Below are 20,713 nucleotides of genomic sequence, written 5' to 3'. Positions count from 1 at the left end.
AGCCCCGCCCCTTCGCTAGGCGCGTCACGGGCAGCGTGGGCTTGGATTGGGTCGACGAGACGTCCCTCTGTAGATTTCCACGAGTGGAACGGTCGGCGGTGCCAGCCCGCACGCGGATATGCAAATGACACCCTCCTCCTTCAGGGGAGAGCTCTGGTTGGTGGAGAGCGGCCGCGACCACACAGCTGGGGGGGGGGGTTGTGGGGGCGCGGTCGGGTTAGAGCCGGCGGGTTCGTGGGCACCCCCCCCCCGCCCCCGCCCCGAAGTGGGGGAGCCCCCGCGCGGCGGTGCGAGGGGAAGGGGCTTCCCTCAGAGCGCCCCTGACGGCCCCGCCCGTGGGGTTCCCGGCCCCGGGGGCTCCGTGGCACCGGTCACCGCCACTAGCGGAGGCCGTGGGGGTGCTGAGGTGACTCCGGTGGGAGAGGGCACCTGTCCCTCGCCGCCCTGCTGGCGGGCAGCGCCCTTCCGCGGCCCCTGCCCCGCCCCGCCCGTGGCCGAGGTGATGCTGGCGGCCCTCAGGGAGGCCTCGCTCGGGCCGCCCTGCTGGAGCCCTGCGCTGCCGGCAGAGCCAGTCCCGGTGCCCGCGGCCTCGAGAGGCGACGGGAGGGATCGTGGATGGGGTTTCCTCCATGTTTGTTTCCTTCCTCAGGGGGAGACCTGCAGCCCGAGGCGCAGAGCGGAGCGTCAGCTTCCAGCTGACGGTGCGGGAGCTGGAGGTTTGGTGGAAGCAGTGGCTTAAGGACCCCACCCTGCACTGAAACAAAAAGGGAACGAGGCTTGAGTCGATGGTATTGCGGGCCTCTCTCTGTTTCCTATGGCCAACGCGCCCAGCGTGGGGCTGGCAGCTGCGGACCCCCGGGTACTGGCCTTAGCTGCTCAGGTCACTGAGAGCAGAGAACAGGACATCCCCCTGCTACTTCTGAAGTTAAAGGGTAATTAATACCGTTTCTAAAGTAAAAGGGTGAGGTAGTGAAGTGTGGACAGTCCTTCCTTCTGCCTCCTTAAATACAGAAGTTTTTTCGGAATATTTCTGGCAGGGCTGGAAACTCTGTAAGGTTGATAATACAGCTTTTGCTGAGAGTGGTATTGAGTGGTGTTTGGCTTGGCGACAGTAAGGAGGAGGAGCTGGGAGCAAATGGAGAGGAAGTCTTTTCTCCCTTTCAGCCGTCACCGTGTTTGTAAGCCCCTGCTGATGTGGGCAAGGATCTTGCACTTGATGAAATAATTTCTCCCAGTGCTTTTGGGTAGAGAACCAGAGTGGTCGTCAGTATTCAATTTTTAAGTCTTAACATAGACACGCAATCGCGAGCTCCTGTGTGACTCCCCCTGTCTTTCCTTTTGCCACATAGCCACTGCTCGTAGAAACAGTAGAAACAAGTTAGGTCCTGTTCTAAATTGGGATGTAATTATAAGGAAGCTATATGTTTCACAGTGGTTGTGGTTTTATCTGGCCTAGGAAATTCATACAAATGGGCTATATCCCAGGTGGTGTATGTTTTACTACTAAATGTGTAATGAGAAAATGGAAACCTAAGTTTAGCTATCCTTCCCAATTGTCATGTAATCTAAGAAATGGATTGTAGCTGTAGGAGTGAAAAATGCTGACAAAATATTTTATGCTGTTATTAGCACTTTTAGAATTACCTTAATCCTGGCTCTGCGTACACATATTCCTCTTACGTTCTGGAAAAAGAAAAAAAAAAAAATGTTGCACATCAGAATCTTACGCTCCTCTTTGTCTCTCTCCTGCTTTCTTCCCACAGGAATTTTAAATAGTGCTTCCTTGGGGTGTGAAGAGTCAAAAAAAATTAAGCAAGATATATACGATTATGATCTTGCTCAGTACTGCATGCTGGTCCTTAGACAAGACCACTCTCGACTGTGTGGAGGCTGGGCTACTGCTGCCCAGCTAGCAGAGATACTAAGGTAAAAGAAAAACTGCTAAGAAGTTTTCTTCTTGTTTTCTTACTGGCTTTTCATCTTGCTCTTTTTCTTTTCAAGCTGTAATACGTTGGCTCCCATCCAGAACAAGGCTTGTTGTTCAGGAAAGGCCAGGGTTAAAGTGCAGGGAGCAGTCAAGAGCAGAGGGGTCAGGCATAGCCTAATTGGTCCTGTTTAATTCATTCGCATTGTGTTTCATTGAGCTGGGTAAACTGTTTGGTGGGAACATTTTTTGTGTTGGCTTTACCTTTTTTTGTGAACAGTACTCATCAGTGTCACAGTTCTTACCCAGTAATTGCTAATTTTGAATTGCAGTTATTTTTAAAAGTTTGTTTACTTACATTTCGTCTTGCAAAAATCTTCAGCCTTATTGACTCACAGCTTGGCTTGAATCTATTTAAATATCTATTTAATATACCTATTTTAAATATCTATTTACATTTTAAACTAATAGAGGACACAGTTCATATGGACTAGGTAGCTTGATGTAGTGACATTGTGAGAATGGCATAATGAAGTTTAATGCATAGCTAGTAAATAAGACAACTTTAAACTCATATCCCTAGTGATTCAATCTCAATCTTTGACACCAGGAAAAATAATAAGTTTTAAATTTTCTGCAAGTTGTACTTGATTTTGGCTTAACTAGGGAACAAAATTCTAAGGCATGAAGCAATTAGGCAACCATCTCTTATTTATGTCATATCTGCAGTGTAGTATGAATTTTTAATGCTAGGAATTTCACTAAGAGATGCAAGATTTATCACCAGAGTTGTGTGATACTTAATCATCCGCTATAAGCTATTTCAGTTTGCAGAGAAAACTGAAATTTATTTTAGCTGTAAAAATGTCCTTTTGTAACTAGATGAATCTCAGCTTCATGCCTAGAATTTGCTTTCCAAGGGCTTTGGTAAGCAAAGCGTTACGTGTGTGCATTCACAAAAGGCTAACAAAGCCTAGATAAGATGTCAGAAAGCAAAATTCATAAAAAGTTAGGAAGACTCTTTTGTTGCACTAGTATCAGTGCAGAGTAAAGAATTGAAAAACTTCCCAGTCGTAAAACGTGCAGTTTCTTGTAAAAAGTCTTCCAGAAATGACCGACGTGTTTGCGGTGAGTAAAATAAGAAAACTGAGATCTGGAGAACTGATTTCTAGCCCACATGTATTACTCAGTTAGAGGAAAGTCGTAGACAGACAGACTCGCTGAAGATTTTGTGGTAAATAATATTTTTTTTAAACATATTTTCGTTGCCTGATCTGCACCCCCTTCATCAGGTTTCCTCTATGACATTTTTGTCTACCTTTTAATTTTGCCTTTTTTTTTTTTTTATTTATGACCATCAGAGCCCTTCCCTAACATGTGGAATGAGCGTGAATAGATCCTGTGAAGCTAAAGGAGAAAGCGCCTTGGATATGCTTTAAACTGAGACATGCTGTAATAAGTAGTAATATACTTGCTGTCTCCAGCCTGCCAGTGATTCCTCTTCCTTTTGAGGCAGCTACCTTGGAGCCAGTCACAGTAGTTAACTGTTGTTCAGTGTTGAATTGTCCCATGCCAGTGAAGCATTTCTTCTCCGATGATGTGACATTCATTCAAAGCTGTTCAAACAGGCCTTCAACTATTCAGATTGATATTTTTTTCCCCCCCATTTCAGTCATTGTTGTGTAGGACTAGAGGTGAAAGAAGATCCTGAGGAATTTTACAAGAAATTTCTTCCTTCAGCTGTAGACAACCTGCTGTTTTTGGGAAGACGCTTGCAAGCACGATTTATCCGAGCAATCAAGGTATTTAAATTTTGTAGTTAAAAGAGCAGAGAGCCTCTGTAAACTTTCCAAGGTTACGTATTGTATAAGTAGGATAGTATTCTAGGGACACTGTATTATGAAAATTTATTTTCCAGAAATTACAGTAGTTTTTCTTATGCCTTGGAGCTTTGAAACTGAAATCTGTCATTGTGGAGCATTTGGTCCATTACATGTGCAAAGCTAGTTTCTTACCATAGGTTTGTTTAAAGAGTTTGGCTACTACTTTTTGCAAGTTTTAAAGGCGGGGAAAGGAATGCAATTATAAGTAGCATAGAAGAATTAGAGCAGTATGATAGAAAAAAATGCCTTACAAAAGGCAGCATCCCAGTCACAGTAGTGTCTTTTTAACTTTGCATATAATTAGTTCAGTCTTTGTAACGGCTCTGTTCCCACTGCTTTATTCAGCTTTACAAAAAAGGTTTAGGAAGTCTTAAGACTTTAAATCAGATTTCTTGAAGTTTGTTTTGCCATACAATTTCTGCCACAAAATTGGCAAAAAATTCCAAAAAGGCTCACTGCTTCTGAACCTTTGGGAACCCCAAAGGCAGACTTTGTAGGATTTGTACATTTGAACACTCTCTTTTTGCAGAGATGAAGGGTTTTGCCCAGCTAGGTTCCCTCATGCTTTTGAAGCAGTCCGAGTTCCGGGATCAGAAGGAAAAAAAAACAACAAAGGAAACCCATGAATAATTGAAATAACCAACCTCATGGATTCTGATAGTTTCTTTTAATATCCCCATTTCCCCTTAGTATCTCCTTTCTTGGCTCACTGGCTTCTTGCACTTAGTCAAACTTTTCATACAGAGTATTGTGCTGGACACCACAAACACAATCAATTCTCAGAAAGTATCAGTAGAGTAACATATTTTCTGTTAGTTGACTACTTTAGAAGTGCATTTAGTGCTTAAGGAAGCTTCCTGAATGACATCCCAGGAGACTCGAGTCTTATCCGCAATATGTAATTTCCCCCACACTTTCTTATTATGTCTCAGCTTCCATGCTACTTGAGTCATGCTTTTGGGCAAAGATTTCTTTTGAATACAAATGTAGTCTGCATTATAATTAGTACTTTAGCTTTTAAACCTTGTGGTCTCAGAGGTGACTGGGCACCGAGACTTGGTGCTTGCTCAGTGGAACTTTGGAAATCCCACTCTACCAGTGGAGATTAGTAGTTTATTCTGCCCTCATTTGCTTTTTGCACAAGTCTTTGAAGTCAAGGAAGCACTGAAATAGCTTTCAGAAACTAATGTTTTGCCAAAACGCAGAACAGATAATATTACAGCTTAACTTATTGCTGTGATTTTGTATCTCTCATTGTCAGTAAGAACCAAATACAAAGTTAAACCATGACTGATGGCTGGGACTTAGAGCACAGATCTAGGAATAAGGCTTTCCAGAGTTTCACTTGTGGAGGCTCAATTAATGTGGGAGATATCAGGCCAAGTGCTTTGTAACAACATTTGTCAGCATTGTAGTACTATCAAAAGCCCTTTTGCTGTCCACACACCAAGATTCTAGATTTCCAGTGGCCTGCGGCTCACACCTGGAACACAGACTCTAGACTGTGCGTGCATATGTGCATTCATATATGAAGACCTGGATTCTTCCTCGTCATTTTTTCCAGACCAGTGTTATCACAGGCAAGCACATAGCATAGTCTGTTTGGCAGACTGATCAAACTTCAGCTTAATAGTGGTTTGGTGTTTGCTCCCAGGCCTCCAACTAGGAGGTGCTTCTGAAGCCTCACCATGCCAGTTTTTAGGAACCTTTTCCATTTTAACTGTGTCCTTGGCCACTTTGTACCCTTTTTTTCCTGTGCTTTAATCTTAAATAACATATTTCCCATTTTGTGTATTAAATCTATGATGCATTTGTATTGAGGTATTATTTGTCTTCTTAGCTCTCCTATGCTATCAAATATTTTTTAAGGAGTAAACAAGACTTCTCTCTCCCTGTTATGATGTTTTCAGGAATGGATGCTTTTTTTAGTATGTTTAGATTTTCTTGGTTGATCTCTGGCCTTGAAGGACTCACAAGTTATTTTTTTTGACTGGTTCCTGCAGTTTCACCAACCTCATTTGGGAATTTTGGCGGAGTTTTGGTCTCCAAATTGGGGAAGCATGCAAACCTTCCCACTTCAAGCTGAAGTCCTCAGTGAAGATACATACACATGCTTTTACCTACTTCTGTTTTGTTTAGGATGAAGAAAAACAAGAGTTTTTACACTGGTTCCAAACAGTAACTGATGCCATCTGCTGGCTGTTCGGTGGGCATATTCAACTAGCAGCATGCGGTAAGGGAAAAGTAAACCCATAAAACACCTGAAAATTTATTTATGCCATCTACAGGTATCAAGAATCATTCTTAAGCTAATCTCCACCTAGTTTTCTAAATTGGAGTAGATCAATCTCTTGAAGTAGTCCACTCAACAGAAACAGCAATATCGAAAATGGAAAAGATCCACTAAAGGGAAATACTAAAGAGTTCCTCTTCTAGTCTTTCAGAAGCAAACATTAAAAGTGTTTTCCTGTGATTTCGCTTTGTAATTTTGTACCTTAAAAAAATCAGATTTTTTTTTTCTAATAAGATACAGTTAATCTTTTTACCTGTGTGTGATTAACGTATGCAGAAATTTGACCAGAGTACGTTGCTGGCCCTGAAAAGTGGATGGACTTGAAAACAGTTTTCTGAAGTTGTTGCCATGCCAGGAAATTTTACAAACATCTGAAAAACTTCACTATACACTTCTGACCAAGATAAGCTTTCAATTAAACGTTATGTTAATCACACTGATTTTAAAAAGCAGAATTTGGTTTTGTTTCTAATATAGAACAAAAACCTAAGGATCATAAAATATGTAACTAAAAACACACATGGCCAGAAAAATTACTAAATGTGTAGACAGTGACACACTGGAATAAAAAGATGGTGCTTTAAGGACATCAGTGGACTTGCATTAAATAAACCAGGTGTAACAAACTGTCAAGGTTGAAGTCCTTATCTTTTCCGGATATTGTTGCCCTAGTGATAATTCCACTGTTGTAATAAGAAACATAAAAGGTTTTAAAGCTTTTATTCCATTGCAACACCAGTGCCTGAGGGATATCCAAAGGCAGAAAAACAGGGCTCAACATGTTTTTTGGATGTTGAAGTAGCTTATTTATTCCACTAAGTTTCAGTGTAAAAATTATAAAAGAGTTTGTTCCACAAACAGTATCTGGTTTTACTTGCTATGGCTTATGTTCCATAGTGAAGTTTATTTGTTTTACAGTATTTTCAAGTCTGGTTCTGATTGTGTGATTTCTTGTTTGCTTGTTTTTGGTTTTTTTGCAGTACTGCAGAGTGATCACTTCCTCCAGTTGTTAATAACAGACGATGTTGAAACGGCAGTTATAATGATGTCTGTTTTACACAATATTTTGAGGGTCAATAGGTTAGTTGCTTTTATATCATTGATTTTTCTGAATTTTAAATTTAAAACTCAGTTCAGTACTGCTTGGTGAAATAGAACTTTTTCATATACAAGAATTGTTGTGTTTTGTTTTTTTTTTTTTTTTTCCCCTGGTTTTTGTTGTAGAAGTAGAAAAAATAGCTATTTTCTTTATCTTGCTGTTAAATTGAGGGAATGGGAATCAGTTGATTGAAACAGTAGTACTGCCTGGATCAGATTGCTGGTCCAGCTAGCTGGGTATGTTGACTTGCTGAATGCCTGACATATCTAAAAATAAGTCACTGTTAAAAAGCTTATAGTTTGTAATTAACACTTCAATTCTGTGTGTGTGTGTGTGTCCCCACCTTTTTTTTTTCTTTTTTTTTTTTCTTCTTTTTAAAGTTCTGTCTTGCTTCAGGTTGATGAAGAGACCCTTTACTCTGTTCTGGATGAACTTGTTTATAAGCTTTCGTCTACTACCAACCCTGTCATAGGAAATGCTGCAACAAAACTGCTATTGGTGGTGGCAAAATTTTGCAAGCAGCTTGTCAAGTTACTCACAGCTCGCTACAAAGGTTTGTAAACATGCATGGGACCACTCACTCGGCCTCCTCTTGCATTCACTGTGAAAATACAAAGGTGGAGGTTTCCTGTCTTGGTTCAGCAACTATCCAATACAGATGGAAACTGCAGTGCTGTGTTGTTGGGTTTTTTTTCCTTCTCTTCTGTTCATTTTCATTGTAGTTTAAGGTGCCACGCCTCTTTCTGTTTCATAGATTTATTTTCTTCTGTATGTTGAGGGCTCTGCGTGTGGCAACTTGTCTCTTAAAGCTGTTGTTTGTTGCTTCCAACCTGATGGGCTTTACTTCTTTCTATGTGATGTTCTGCATCTTTTTTCCTGTGCAGGCTGGATATTGAGAGATCTTAGTAGCAGGGTGCCAGGACTGCCACAGTAAGAGCCATGTGTCGGGCATCTGCCAGTGTGCTAAGGCTCACTAATCCAGAAGCATGAAAGTTTTACTTAGAGCCAACTTCTGACCCTGGCTGTTACAGGCCTGCTTATCTGATAGGTGCTGTTCCGTTACTGAGGCGCTGACTCTCTTTTGATATCCGAGGGATTGGAATGAACTCTTTCCAAGAATTCATGAAATGAGTTTATCGTTCTGTCTTGATGCCTTTAGATGAGGAGGCTGAGTATGCATATAATTTGCTCTATGTTATTCATTATTTAATGAGATGTCCCATTTAATGTTTCTGTCTCTAGCCTAGCAGGGAGCTCCAGGAAACCCCTTTGTCCCCTGTCATGCCCATGGAGACTAAGAAAGAGGCTTTGATGTTTGCCAGGTCTTTTATAATCTGGATGTTGTTGATGGTCAAAACTACTTGTGAGCAGCTTCAGTCCTTTGGGGACAAGGACAGTAAGAAGTGGGTATGTTAGGCAAAAAGGTCCAATTCCCTTTTTTTACGCTTTTGCTGACTACTTATTAGGCAGTACCAGCCAGATAAATTTCTGGACCAGATGGGCAGCTTTGCCATCTTTTGCCTACAGAATTGAGAGAGGAGGGCTTCCTTTTGGTGTGAAATTAAGTATAACATGCTTAAGGCTGGTATCACATTGCGGATTCTTGGGAAGCTGCTGTGATGGTCTGATCATCCCAGCTGTAGAATGCTGATTTGTCTGAAGAGGTGCAAGTCTCCATCAAAGGATTATGCTTTATTTTGCTCTAGAATCACAATATGCCACAGTCATTTAGAGACTCTTCATCTCTCTTCTGTACACATTTCCTGTTTCTAAGAAAAAAAAAAATAGCACTTTTTTCCTCTATTTTTTTTTTAAGTTTGAGTCCTTACATTAGTTTTCACTCGAGCTTTGGAATCCTTTAGATAGTTTGAGGAAGAGCAGCAGCAAAGAAAGCATTCCAGCATTTCCACCATCTGGCCATCTCGTTGCAGTAACTTGGCTTCACAGTGGCTCATAACCGTTGCCAGTGTGAGGTACTTCAGTGTAAGCTTTCTGTCAGTAAAGGGAGCCTGCTGGAGGTGGGGATGTCACCTGAGCCTCACATCTCCAAGACTAGCACATCAGGTTTCCAGGGGGGCCTGGTCTTTTTGTCTGCATGAGTTGACATATCTGAGAGGCGCACTTGAGGTACTCGCTGTCAGTAGCTGGAAGGTGCATATGGCTGTGTAGTCTGTACAGAAACTGGGAAACGGTTGTGTCAGACCCACAGGACTTCTGTGAGGGAACTACCTTGTGTAGCCAGGCTACGTGCTTTTGCAGGGCTCAGGCAGCCTTAGGGCACCCACTGACTCCGTTTGGAGTCTCACCTGTCTCTCTCCTGAAGTGTTTAACCGCCATCGGCTTTCCAAAAGGGCGCATGTGTGATAGAACAGAGGTACCACTTCTGTTTGCGTGAAGGACTTCGTGCTCCATATCCAGATCCTGTAAGTATATGTGAGTCTTGGAGTTGCCTAGTGTATGAATATGCTTATGGACAATGATTTGAACATGGAAATGTTACTTGAATCTGCAGTTCTTCAGGAGGCTATCCAAACACGTGTCTGCTTCCTGCCCTCCTTCCTTTTCCCTCCAACTCCCTGCAGAACTGCCAGGCTCTGGGATTTGTCTGATACAAAGCTAAAAGCATGTGTTACGGTCTACTCGTGTCCTGTGCGCAGCACAGGGAGTGTATGTGTGTTGTGGGCGGAGCACAAGTCTGCTACTGCAAACCTAAAAAGCTATTTTGTCTCAGGGAGTGGATGCACATGTATTCATAGTTAAACTATGCTATACAGATAAGACATCGAAGAATTCCAGTTATAAATAAATAAATTTTATTACGAAAAATATGAAAGCAGTTCTAATAAAACCTAGCACTTGCATGGTGCTTTACATCCTTTTAGTATCTTACAATGACTTACTGATAAGACACTGAAAGTACATTGATAATTTTAACTGCCAGTTATGTAGACAGAATAGATAGTGACTTGGACATACAAAATTACAATCACTGTACAATACTTATCTGTGATGGTTGGAGCACCAGATACTCATTGATAATATTCTGTGTTGAAACTCAAAGATGTCTGATGGTGTTCAGCTCTAGCGTTCCTTTGCACGTAGAATCAGATTTGACTTTTTGACTTGAAAATTGTTAGTTTGAAATCCTGAAAAGAAAAATTCACCTTAGCGGTATCACGTGCTGCTTCTCTCTCTCTTAGGATTAAAAGGGCTTTTAAGTAAACAGTGGACTGGCAAAGGATTTGACAGGGATCTCAGTCAACTCTTGGACCTGCTGTACTTGGAACAATCCAATGGAAAAGGAGAAATGCAGGTGCTGAAGTTTAATGAGACTTTTGTATGAGAAAGCCTAGTTACATGTGATGTATGTATGTTTAGAATGGATTTACTCTATCACTTTGGTGATGCTTTTCAAAGCATATTAATGGATTTTTAAATTTCCTATTTATTAATTCTTTTTTCTCTCCATTATTTTTGAAGACATCAAGAAATTGTCCAGTGATTAAGGTGTGAAACTGTGACTCAAGAGTTTGACTTTCTGTTGCAGATTCACCATAGATTTCTATACAACCGAAGGGGGGAAAAATAATTTTGTTTTGCTAACTACAAAACAAAAATAACTGTATCTGCTTTTCTCACATCAGTGTTACAAATTTAGATGTCTGAATTCTAGGCAGCATTCATATAGAATTAAGTCATACAGAGGGAATGTTCAGTAAGAACACCTTCTGGGCTGTGTTCCCAATAAAAGAGACAATGTGTGTTTTATGAGCTTCTTACCAAAATTTTACATTCAGGTTTCTCAGAGACAGTACTTTAAAGGAAACCAGAGTTATGTTTGTAGAGACGTGCTTTCATCTTCAACAGAGCAGGGTGTTTTGTGGTTTTTTTTTTTATTGTTTTTGGTTTTGATTTTTAAATTCCATTTAAGAATAGAATTGATTTTTTTTTAATGTTGTTTGCATTTCAGTGACTACTGATCATACTGCAAATGTAACATTTTTCCTGCTGCTATTTCTCCAAACTTGTCTTTCTGTCCTCTCTAGTGTGTAGGTATTTTGATTGAATCACCATTTCAAATATCAAGTGCTTTAGGTGTTTTAAATACAAATTTCTAACATTGATTAATGCAGCTAATATATATATTTGTGCTGTAGATTCATTTGTTTACCACAGAGAGCATCAATCCAGATGATTAGATTAATTGCCTTTGGAGCAAGTACAGGTGTCATGATAATAACTGTCTTATAGGACCTTAAATTCCCCAAGCTGTTACAAATACTGAATTTTCGTCTGAAAACTGACGTTTTTTCTCCAAATGTGGAGGTTGTTCCAAATATGGAAGCAGTAATAAAGTGGTTTTATATGCAGGGAAAATATTCTACCAACTGCTTTATTCATTTCAGAGGCAGCATCAAGCAGCTTGTATAATCCAGGCTACGTGGAGGGGATTTCAGACAAGGAAAAGGCTGAAAAAACTACCCCAAGCAGTGACCACTTTACAGAGAAGCTTCAGGTAAACAGTATGGATTTGTAAAAAGCACTAACGAGAAGAATCTAGTAGGAAGGTTTGGTTTAGTTTGGTTTGGTTTGGTTTGGTTTTTCTCAGGTCACAGAGTCACAGGAAAAGTTCAGGTCATCTAATCCAGTCTCCTGCTTGAAGTAGGGCCAGCCTCAAAATGGGATCCGGCTGCTTGGGGCTATATCCAGTTCTGGAGGTCTCCAAGGATGGAGATCCCACCATCTCACTTGGTCCCTGTCCTGGTGCTGCTTGCCTTGCCTTGCGAAGAGTTCTTCCATTGCAGCCAGTGGGAATTCCCTTGTTGCAGCTCTTTACCACTGCCTCTCGTCCTTTTTCTGTGGATCTCTAAGACTCTGGCTCTGTCTTCCCTTCCTTTAGGTAGCGGAAAACAGAAATTAGGTTTCCCTTCCTTTAGCCCGAACAAGCGCACCTCTTCACCTGTCGTTGTATATCATGCATTCCATAGCCCTAATTGTCCCCGTCTGAACAGTCTCTGTCCCTTCAGTTTGTCAATATCTGTCTTCTACTGGGGGGCCCAGTGGAGTGTGGCCGATATTCCAGGTGTGTCCTCAGGAGTGCCGAATAAAGCAAAATAATAATCTTCCTTAACCCGCTGCCTCTGCTTTTGCTAGTGCAGCCCACAATGCAACTAGCCTTTGTTACTGCAAGGGGCATGCTACTGGCTCATGCTCGAGTTGTCACCCACCAGGAGCCCCAGGTCCTTTTCATTGGAGCTGCTGTCCAGGTAGTCAGTGCCCAACCTGCCCTGGTTCATGAGGTCATTTTATACCAGGTGTAGAACTTCCCACTTTAACTTCATGTGGTTTCTGTGGACCCATTTTCTGTGTTTGCGGAGGTTCCACTCAGTGTCAGCCCTGCCCTGCATGGGAAACTGTGATGACAGCCTTGATAAAGTCAAGGAGAATGACATCCACTGCTCTCCCCTTGTCCACAGAGCCAGTCATCTCATCACAGAAGGCAATCAGGCTGGTCAAACGTGATTTGCCTGTGATAAATCTACGCTGGCTATTCCCATTCGTTTGCTGTCCTTCCTGGAAATAGCTTCCCTGAGGATTTGTTCCCATGTCCTAGGGCATAAGTTTGGGCTGACCAAGAGTTCATTCATCTTGAAGATGCCTTTTTCCAGTCAGCTGTTATTTCTGAAAAATAAAGGTAATGTAATACCAATATGAGCTGTTTCACTACAGGTTCTTTCAGCAGAAACATCCAAACAATGTGCTTTTCCAGCAGTACCAAACTGCTGCTTCTGGTGCCAAAAGCTCCAACTGTCCCCTTTCCCAGCTGCCAAACTTCTCCATGAAAAAACTTACTTCTATGATGGTTTTATATGTTTTCAGTGTAAAAATGTATGGCATATGGAAAACTAAAAGTACGCCCCACTGTATCATGGGATTGCACTAAATAGCACTAGAAGATGATGTACTGCTGGTGGTAGAACAGTTAAGTGGTTCACAGTTAACTTGCCAGAAAATTCCACCATAAATTGAATGTGGAGCTGTCCTGGAGTTTCCAGTCTGCCATGCCAGAGTGCTACAGAAACCAAGGACCATAGTGCTTGCTCAGTATAGTGCTTGCGAGACCTTGTTCTTCATTAATATTTAAAATCTTTGACTCTCAGAAGTGGAGTCACTTCAATGACCTAGAAATAGTGTCCTCTGACTTGGAGCACCACAGAAGAATGAAGCTATGTAAATAATGCTTGTCTTGAAGCAGGATTTCAGCAGTAATGTTAGCACATGTTAGGCTAACTCTTTTGAGAAATTTAGTCTGAATTTAACATCGACTAAGGGATCTAAATCAAGTTCAGGCTCCACAGCAGGTTTTTTTTAACCTTTTTTTGCACACGTTGAGCACAATGGTGTCAAAACTAGGTCTTAGAAATCAATTAGTCAAATCACATTGCATTATGATCAAGGTGTTAGAAAGCAGACAGTTACGATTTGTCATCTAGACTGGCATTAAGAAGATATTGGACTATCTAGGGTGTAGTCCTTAAATTCTGGAAGATTTGCAGGGGGAAGCGGTGTGTCTGTTGAGGGCCAACTTGGCTGAAACACCAAGAATGACATCCACATCACTCCTTTTTACTCCACTGTACTCTTTGAGCCAATATTCCTGCCCTCATCAGGCACCTTGCAAGCCCGCAAGACAAAATCATAGCCCAGAAAACTTGGATGACGGGCTAAGACATAACATGGTAAAGCAGAAGGGAAAGGGTGGCAAGGCTCTCAGCAATCAACAAGCTACTTGACTTTCTTGTGTCATATTTTCAGTATCGTAAGTGTTAGCATGCGCCTCTTGAGTAGTTCTTGAGTCATTTAAATGGACTTTTGAATGTGTTTAATCTTGAGAGGAATGGAAATATATTAATATTCTTACAGTTGTGTGTTCATGGCTCAGTCAGTCCTAATGTACTGAGTACAGTATAGTAACTGTACAGCTCCAATGTTGTTTTTTTTTTTCTGTGTAGGTCGAACTGCAGTTAGCGTTGTGCTGAAAAATAGTGTTTGGAATACTGCGAGCATGACTGTAGAAAAACTTTCAAGAGGACTTTTGAATTTTTAACAGTCAGGGTTTGGTTATGTTCACAGATTTATTTTAGAACAAGTGTGGTTAAATACTGCTGGGGTTGAAACTCCAAACTTGGCTCACCTGCAGCTGCAGTGGAAGATCTTAAACTCTGCAACTTATAAACTCCTGAAACTCTGTGGTTTCAGAAATGTCTCCTCAGTGAATATTAAAGCCTGTGATCTCTCCTTGAAGTTAGTTCACTGTTACATAGCTAATTGTAGAACTGTGAAAATGGCAATAATTTGTATTAATCATGTGTCAAAAACCAAACAGTTATATATATATATATATATACATAAAGAGATGATCAGAGGGAGGCTGATCTGTGCCATGAACTGCTGAAGGAAGCTTGGCTCTTACTCTGTGTGATTTTGCATCTGTTCAGAGGCATTTCCCTGTCACAGTGTGGTCTTGTGCAAGCAAATATGTCTTGTCATTAGGAGGAACAGAGAATGAAGAACATGTGTTTGCAGACTACGTGGGAAAGAATCAGTATCAAAGAAACATTTAAATACCTGACAGGCACTATTAGTAGTTTCACAGATGCACATCTGAGAAGTTCATGAAACGTTCTTGTAGTTTTCCACCTAGTGGAGCTGATAAAATTTTCTAGGGAAAATTATTAATAGTTTTATCAAGCAAATGTCATCAAAAGTCCTGTTTGATCCTGTGACATCATTCTGCTTAGAAGTATAATATGTGCCTGCCTGGATTAAAAATGCAAAGATTTACAGCTCTAATACGCGGAAATGTGTGGGCTGAAAACCTCTAGTTTCCCTGAGACAGTTCTGATGTAATCACGTATATCATGATCTGTCTCTGTAGGTAGATGTGTGGCCACGCTTCAAGTCTGCATTACTGTCATGAAAGGATTATGGCCTCTCAGATCATGGTGGAGGCTGTTTTATCAGCTAGGGCCAGATCTTTAAATCCAGAGCATCTCTTTTACACAATAGCTTCCCATCTTTCCCAGCCAGTTACAGAGACTGAGGAGAAAGTATGGTTGGTGCAAAAATTACAACTCGGTTTATAGTAGCGATGGGAAACACACAAATGCCTTTAGACTCACAGTACTATTGAGTTATGTGACATGCAGCAATACCAAAATTGCTGGACATTACTTCTAGTCTACGGCTTTTTTTTCCCCCTTTCTGGCACCCCTTATGCCTGTGCTCTGTCCATTTGTTCTCTTTCCTAGTGCTTAAGGTGCTCCTTTCATTGTCCCTGGAAAGATGCTAGAGGAGAGCAAAACTCAGGGCTGTGGGCCCAGTGGGGGTACTCGGGTCCTAAGCGGGCAAGTGATTTTGCTGCAATAGGAGAAGAGAAGGAGTCACATCATTACCTCATTGTGGGGTAAACTCATCAAGTCTCAAGCATTAAGCTGCTAATGAGGTCAGGTCCATTGGGAAGAGAGGGGATAGTGAAGGGAGGGGGAGTCCTAGCTCACAGCTCCTCATGCTTCACTGAATGTCAGAGTGGTCTCAATAATTATTAGTATCAATACATTAGTATATTTAGTATTAATATATTAATCTCTATGTTAATACGTTAGCATATATATAATTGATATACAGGCTATTATTAGCTTTAACACTCCAGGGCCAGTTACAGAGTTTTCAGTTGTCTTATCTGTGAGACATCTGCTGGGGCTTTTCCAACGCCAAGCACAGTGGGGCAACATCCTAACATCAAATTACAACAACTAGTGCAGATCAGGAAGAATTTGCAAGAAAATTCTTTCCTAGCATTCTGTTAACAAAGTTGATGCAGAAAATGTGTCAGTCTCTATTTCCTAGAGAAAAAAAATCCCTCCAAATTTAAGAAGTGAGCCTTAACAGCCACCATTCTGACCTACTCTTGCAGTCAGTACAAAAATAATAGTATGTATTATGTAAAGCAGGTGCCATGCCTGCTGATGGATGCGCTGGAAAAGGTGCGTACTGGAGCAGATGGCTAATGTCGCTTTACCACTTCCCCAGATGATGGAGTCAAAATTGTTGTTCTAGTTCATGCTGACTGTGAATGTCCCACATGGAGCATTGTTCCCTTCAGGGCCCTTAGAACTTTATCCTGAGTAAAAATATATCCTTTGATTTGATACCAGATTGAGTGACTGGCTCAGAATATTTTGTGGCTATAGATAGTGTGGTAGTTTGTTAGCTTGCAAGTGATTTCTTGTTGCTTGGTGTGGTCCTGCAGCCAACAGCTGGGATGGCAGATTATTTTGTGGATTTCCTCCCTCGATGCTGGACCATTTAACACAAAGAGAAAGCGATGCTTTTAAGAAACGTACAACTTAAGCTAATTGTTAATGTGTTTGTGTATTGCAGAGCTAAACGGGAACAGGAGCTGCAGCATTTAAAAAAACAGAAGGAAGATGAGGCTCTAAAACTGCAAATGCAACTTCAGAGACAGAGGGCCATGAGACTCTTCCATGAACGACAGCTGGCCTTACTGGAAATAATCCATGCCAGTATGATTTATATTAAACTATATCAGAAGATTAAACTGTCTGGGTCTCCTTAAGAACAGTTTCCCCAAATGTATTTCCTAATCTTGCATGTCTGTTTGCATTGTAGTCTTACTGTCCCTTCTCCTTACCCAGTTATCGGACAGAGAACATGCTAATTCTACAAGGGCTCAGTAACTACTGATCAAGATCTGCTGCCTTCAAAATGGTGTAGGAGAAAGGGAGACCCAGTTTTCTCATGTTACAAAGCTCCATTGCAGCTACACGTCTCTGAGACATGGCCCATAGCTAGCAGATCTTGGATGAAGAGGGGTTTTTAACTGATAGCACCCAAGCTCTTTTTGGCACTATCTAGTTTGAGGATTAAAAATGCAAATTGTTAAGAGATCCCAACCCACAGTCTTATAACTGGATTTTTGTTACATTTATAGGTCAGGTAAATAAGTACATGGAGGAAATGGAGGGGAAATCAGCATTAACTATCCAGAGATTCTGGCGAGGGTATAGAGCAAGAAGAAATTTTCATCAACAGAGACAATCTCTTAAGGAGTATAAAGCAGCTGTCATCATTCAGAGAGCAGTAAGTATATATACTTTGTTCTAACATTAGATAGGACTGAGTGGATTATTGCAATGCCTCAAAAAGCTCTGTTGGTTCTCTTACTGTCGAGGTAGCCATAATTTATTAAAAAATTATTCAGAGGATGGTAGTCTAGAGCCACAGGTTGCTTAGACGGGTTAAACCTTGCATATACAGTCTTGTAACTAAAATACAAGAGCTTCCACTTTGAAACCTAAGGTTGGGATTTCACCACACTACAGATGGGTCACTAATTTATTATGAGTGTTTTTACTTACTATTTAGTATTCATGCTGACCGTTGTTTGTTGTCTTTTTAGCATCAGAGCTAAATTTATGCTTTAACAGATGCAGTACTGAAACATTTTTCTTTCACTGATTGATTACAAACAAAGTGAGAAGACAAACTTCCTGTCTGTGATTGTCATATTCTCATATGTTCTTTACAAAGGCTTGTAAATTCTTGGAAAAAAGAAGGAGGAGGAGGCCTCTCTCTCCTTGGAAAGATCCCAAGGGACTGACTGATGAGCAGAGACTGGCTTTGCAGCAGAAGGTGGATGACTACATCAAATTGCATCCGGTCTGTTTCTTAGTCATTTCATAATTCTCATTAATGATGCAACAGAAAATACTGTTGGGATGAAATATATTCAGCTTCATAAATTCTGATCAAGATAATCCATGTGAGGGATGCATATATTAACCCTGCTTGTTTGAGAGCAAGGTACTAGGATATTGGGGATTTTAACCATTAATCTAATAAAAAGGGCCAAAGCAAACTATAATTGGAAAATTTATATACTCGATGATGGATAGTTTTGGAGAGAGTTGCAGAGGAAGCAAAATTATTCAGTTAACAATTAAGAACAGCATTTGCATTCCTTGTTTAGATGTTATTCTGCCCCCAAAAGATTTAAAATAACCAGCTCCTAATGGTAATAAACTGTTATTTTCCTCCAGGCTTCCCAAATGTCAGAAGAAATGAGTAAAGAATTACATATGCAGGCCCAGGAAAAGCTGGCACAGTTCCTGTTGAGGAGCAGACTGGATCAGAGAGCAGCGCAGCGGAGAGAGACGTTACTGGCTCAGGTCAACACCGATGTGGAGCTGCTAATGAGTATGTGACTGCTCCGGTCATAGTTTTGATTACCATTTGGATTAAACTAATTTAGAGAGAAAATTAGAGGGAACAGTGGTAAAGCCTCATTTCAAAACTGAAATATCTTTCTTCCTTTGCCATATGCTTTATCTTGAGATTCAGGCTTTGTTAGAGATCATCCAGGTGTTGCTAGAGGTTAAGTAGATACACCTGCTATTCAATGAGCAGCTTATTCTGCTAGAAGTCTCTCTCTATGTTCGCAAGAAAAGCAATGGCCCTGTAAAAGGCATTAAAATTTCTAAGAAGGGGATCTCACATGACCTCTTCCTCTACCTTTCTTTTGCTTTGGTCTGTTGTGTTGTGAGTCAGCTGCTGGTTGAAGTGCTCTCATCTCTTCCAGATAAAGAGGGAAATCTTTGAGCTATGAATTCCGAGTCATATTTTAATTTTCTCTGGCCTGGCTTTATTTGAAACGGAATTCACTATTGTGCTATTTTAATTCCAGACAAGTAGCCTGGAGTGAAAGAGCAAGAATAGCAAACTGCAGCCACCAGAGAGCACCCAAGCAGGACAAAATTCAGCAAGTTACTGAATTCCATTACTTAGTGTGTCACGTGCTGTGTCACTGCAGCTCATCGCTCCCTGACCAGGCAAATCAGCAACACACTCTTACACTGCGCCGGGTCCCCCAGGCAGGGAATACGCAGTGCCGCTGCGCCAGCGCGCTGGAAACACTACGCTGATGTCACCCTGCGCCGGGAGCGCTGATCCAGCAGTGGCGACCAGGAGATCCTCTTTCTGTTAGGTCGTAGTTTCACAAGAAGTCATTTTGGTGGATGCCGCTGCTGTACGTGCATGAAGTAGTCCTGCTTTCCCCCCTTCTTCTCCCTCCCCCATTATCTATTTATTTTTTCAGATTAGCCTTAATTTGGATTGTTTCTCCAATCAGGTTTATCATGCAGCCATAAAATTGTAATGCTAGCATGGGGGAAAGAGTGACCTAGGACAGTGGGAAGCGGGAAGGTAGCTCTCCTTCTTTTTTTGTTTGAAATACTCATAAAACTGCAGCCTAAAAAAAAACAAAATACAGAAAACTGTTCTCCTTGTTCTTACAGACGCTCCAGGGTTAGCAGAGACCACAAAAAAAGATCTCGATGTCTTTATGAGTCGATCAGTCCCTGTAGCTACCAAGGCAAGACAATCCCACAACACTATGCTGAAATACAGTCGCTGGCCATGGTGGAAGAAGCTTGGAGATGAGTTTGAGGAGGATGATGTCATTCCTGATGATGCCCTAAATGCAGAACTGGGAACTCTATTTATTGGTGGAAGGAAATCCTTTTAGGTAACAGGCAGAAGAATTTCTTACTCAGCCAGACTCACACCTTGCACTATGCATTCACTTGCGTGTGTTTTTAAGGAAGGAAAACACTTGAGTTGTAAGACAAAGCACTGAAAAAGACCAAAGCCTTATTTTAGTGCATTTTACTTATCCTGTTAAGAATCTATTCCTGTACTCAACAGTTAGATCCTATTGATTGTGCTGTTGCAAATAGGATTTAAATACTGTAGTTGTAAATGAGGATATTTTGTAATTTTTATCACTTTAAAAGTAAGTTCATAATCTTTGGCTTTTCAGTTCTTATTCACACTTGGATGCGTAAAGAATCACTCCATTGTAAAAGCCTGGGCTTTTATAGCAAAACACTTTATCGGGTGATGTGCTTTGAGATAAAGACGGGTTCAGAACAAACCAAGACACCAGTAAGAAGCCAAGCAAGCGCTAGGCAGGCTGGGTGCTTAGGGCAGGGTAGAACAGCTAACTCCGGTCAGCATAGGCAAAGCTTGGCCTGAGGAACCTCCGCCAGCCTCTTGATAGCACCAAGCGAAAAAGCAAGGGGAGGAAAAAAAATGCCAATATTCTTGGTTTATATGCGTTTTCCCTTAAAAGCACGCAGTTCTTTCCACAACCAATGCAGTGCATTGTAACATGGGCGCAGTCCAAACTGTTAGATGGGATTGTAGCCTCAGTGTGACCATCTGGACCGTCAGCTCTGTCTTCTTAAACCATGCAGACGCTGTTTAATCCAGAAAGGTTTCCAGCACAGGGCCTCTGCAGTCACTGTGAGCCGGCACACAATAAAAACCTCCAGTCAAGGGCCAAAGGCTGCTGCTCACCGATGTGCCCAGAAAGCAAGAAGCACTCAAAGCTGCAGCTAGTGCGGTAGGTGCCTGCACGGTTTTTTAGGTGA

At 41.4% G+C, this 20,713-nt stretch overlaps 1 protein-coding gene across 3 annotated transcripts; it reads left to right on the top strand.

Moving 5' to 3' along the window:
* Positions 1-80: 80 nt before the first annotated feature.
* Positions 81-20,018, top strand: IQCB1 (IQ motif containing B1). 3 transcript variants are annotated; one of them, XM_082311749.1, is made up of 14 exons: positions 81-156; positions 650-932; positions 1,764-1,926; positions 3,597-3,726; positions 5,947-6,040; positions 7,081-7,180; positions 7,580-7,752; positions 10,400-10,512; positions 11,606-11,715; positions 16,644-16,786; positions 17,215-17,363; positions 17,814-17,942; positions 18,323-18,479; positions 19,577-20,018. In XM_082311749.1, the coding sequence occupies exons 2-14, from the start codon at positions 815-817 to the stop codon at positions 19,804-19,806; spliced, it is 1,809 nt and encodes a 602-aa protein (XP_082167875.1). In that variant the 5' UTR covers positions 81-156; positions 650-814; the 3' UTR covers positions 19,807-20,018. The 3 variants fall into 3 exon arrangements, with proteins under 3 accessions (XP_082167875.1, XP_082167877.1, XP_082167876.1); XM_082311751.1 differs by lacking the exon at positions 81-156 and adding an exon at positions 241-499; XM_082311750.1 differs by lacking the exon at positions 81-156 and having other exon boundaries at positions 241-932.
* The last annotated feature ends 695 nt before the right edge of the window (positions 20,019-20,713 follow it).

The sequence above is a fragment of the Platalea leucorodia genome (genome assembly GCF_965183815.1).
Source record: "Platalea leucorodia genome assembly, chromosome: 5".
NCBI lineage: Eukaryota > Metazoa > Chordata > Aves > Pelecaniformes > Threskiornithidae > Platalea > Platalea leucorodia.
The sequence above is the reverse complement of the archived record's forward strand: the minus strand, read 5'-3'. Positions and strand labels throughout refer to the sequence as shown.